The sequence below is a fragment of the Oxyura jamaicensis genome, unplaced genomic scaffold (assembly GCF_011077185.1).
Source record: "Oxyura jamaicensis isolate SHBP4307 breed ruddy duck unplaced genomic scaffold, BPBGC_Ojam_1.0 oxyUn_random_OJ72845, whole genome shotgun sequence".
Taxonomy (NCBI): Eukaryota; Metazoa; Chordata; class Aves; order Anseriformes; family Anatidae; genus Oxyura; species Oxyura jamaicensis.
Window position 1 is genome coordinate 23,585 of NW_023311280.1, and position 2,048 is coordinate 25,632.

A 2,048-nucleotide genomic window follows, 5' to 3' on the forward strand; every position below is an offset into this window, starting at 1 on the left:
GGGCAGGAGGTGAGAGGGAGCTGCTGCCAGAAATGCTGTGCAAAGGAAGGCTCAGGCACCTCCCTGCCATCCCCTGCAGGGCAGGTGCCTTCCCTGGGACACCCCCTGCTCTCCTCTCCCACCAGCACAGCCTCTGCCCTCAAGGCCCCAGTGTCCCCAGCAGAGGCTGCCTCCTCTGCAGGCAGAGCTGCAGCAGAGGAGGGTCTGCTGAGTGTCTGTCTGTCCCTCCCTGGCCTTGCCTCCCCTGGCAGCAGCACGCTGGCACTCCTCCTGGCTTCTCCACCTGGCCGTGCTGCTGCTGGTCTTGTTTCCAGGCTGGCTGGGGATGGGGGTTTCACACGCACATGGAGTGAGCCCTCGGTGTGCTTGGGGGAAGGGGAGTACAGGGACAGGGTGAGGGGTGTGGAAATGTGCACTGGATTCCTCTGCTCTCAGCAGTGTTCAGGTTCTTCTCAGGTGAACCTCTGAGTGCAGTTGTCCTGCAGCACAGATAACTTAAACCACAGAGAGGATCCACAGGATCCACAGTATTTCACTTGCAATGAAGGAGAAATGCACAGGATTTCTGCCTTAGAGACTCTCCATAGGAGCGGTGGGTAAGCTAGAAGAAAAGATACAAGTCCTCCTATGTTCTTTACCTATTGGCGTAGGACAGGATTGACTCCTGCATTGCCCACAGCAGAGTCCTCTGCTCCAAAGGACAGCCTCAGGCAGCATCAATCCAAATGCAAGAAAGGGATCTACCAAATGTCTTCCTGGAAGTGAGCTAGCATGTTGGGAGGCTTAAATGAGAAATGGAAATCCTTTTTCCCAGATAATCCTATTGTTAATAATCACCATCTTTCTGTTCCTTGGGCAGGACCCCATGCCCAGAAAGAGCAAATGCTCAACAGCAGCTCTGTGAGTGAGTTCCTCCTCTTGGCATTCGCAGACACGCGGGAGCTGCAGCTCCTGCACTTCGGGCTCTTCCTGAGCATCTACCTGGCTGCCCTCCTGGGCAACAGCCTCATCATCACAGCGGTAGCCTGCAACCACCGCCTCCACACCCCCATGTACTTCTTCCTCCTCAACCTTGCCGTCCTCGACCTGGGATCCATCTCCACCTCTGCACCCAAAGCCATGGCCAATTCCCTCTGGGACACCAGGGCTATCTCTTATCAAGGATGTGTTGCACAGGTGTTCTTTTTAATCTTCTTCTTTGGTTCAGAGTATTTCCTTCTCACTGTCATGGCCTACGACCGCTATGTTGCCATCTGCAAGCCCCTGCACTACAGGACCCTCCTGGGCAGCAGAGCTTGTGCCCAGATGGCAGCAGCTGCGTGGGGCAGTGGCTTTCTCTATGCTGTCCTGCACACAGCCAGTACATTTTCCCTGCCCCTCTGCCATGGTAATGCTGTGGACCAGTTCTTCTGTGAAATCCCCCAGATCCTCAAGCTCTCCTGCTCAGATACATATCTCAGGGAAGGTCAGCTTCTCATCTTTAGTGCCTGTTTAACCATTGTATGTTTTGTCTTCATTGTGCTTTCCTATGTGCAGATTTTCAGGGCTGTGGTGAGGATGCCTTCTGAGCAGGGCCGGCACAAAGCCTTTTCCACGTGCCTCCCTCACCTGACTGTGGTCTCCCTGTTTCTCAGCACTGTCATGTTTGCCCACCTGAAACCCTTTTCGATCTCTTCCCCATCCCTGGACTTGTTGGTGTCATTTCTGTACTCGGTGGTGCCTCCAGCAGTGAACCCCCTCATCTACAGCATGAGGAATCAGGAGCTCAAGGATGCCTTGAGGAAACTGATGCATTGTTGTGTTTAGGAATCAAGAAATCGCCCTTCATCTTAGCATATGACTGATAATGTAATGCATTTCAGGCACAAGATGAATTCTGGTGTTATTTTTGGACATTTTTAATACTCTGCAGAGCAGCACCATCTCGGGGCTGTATGGAATGGGAGTTGCATGGTGAAGGGGAGCAGCTGTGTCTGTCCAGGCCAGTACAGACGTACTCACCTGCGAATTGTCCCCTGGGAGATTGGATGTCTCAGGAGAAGAGCAAC

General features: G+C 53.3%; 1 protein-coding gene across 1 annotated transcript; it reads left to right on the forward strand.

Annotated features, from left to right (window-relative positions):
- Positions 1-882: 882 nt before the first annotated feature.
- Positions 883-1,806, forward strand: LOC118159990 (olfactory receptor 14C36-like). Its single transcript, XM_035314521.1, has one exon. It carries the CDS (start codon positions 883-885, stop codon positions 1,804-1,806), a length of 924 nt encoding a protein of 307 aa, XP_035170412.1.
- Positions 1,807-2,048: the final 242 nt, after the last annotated feature.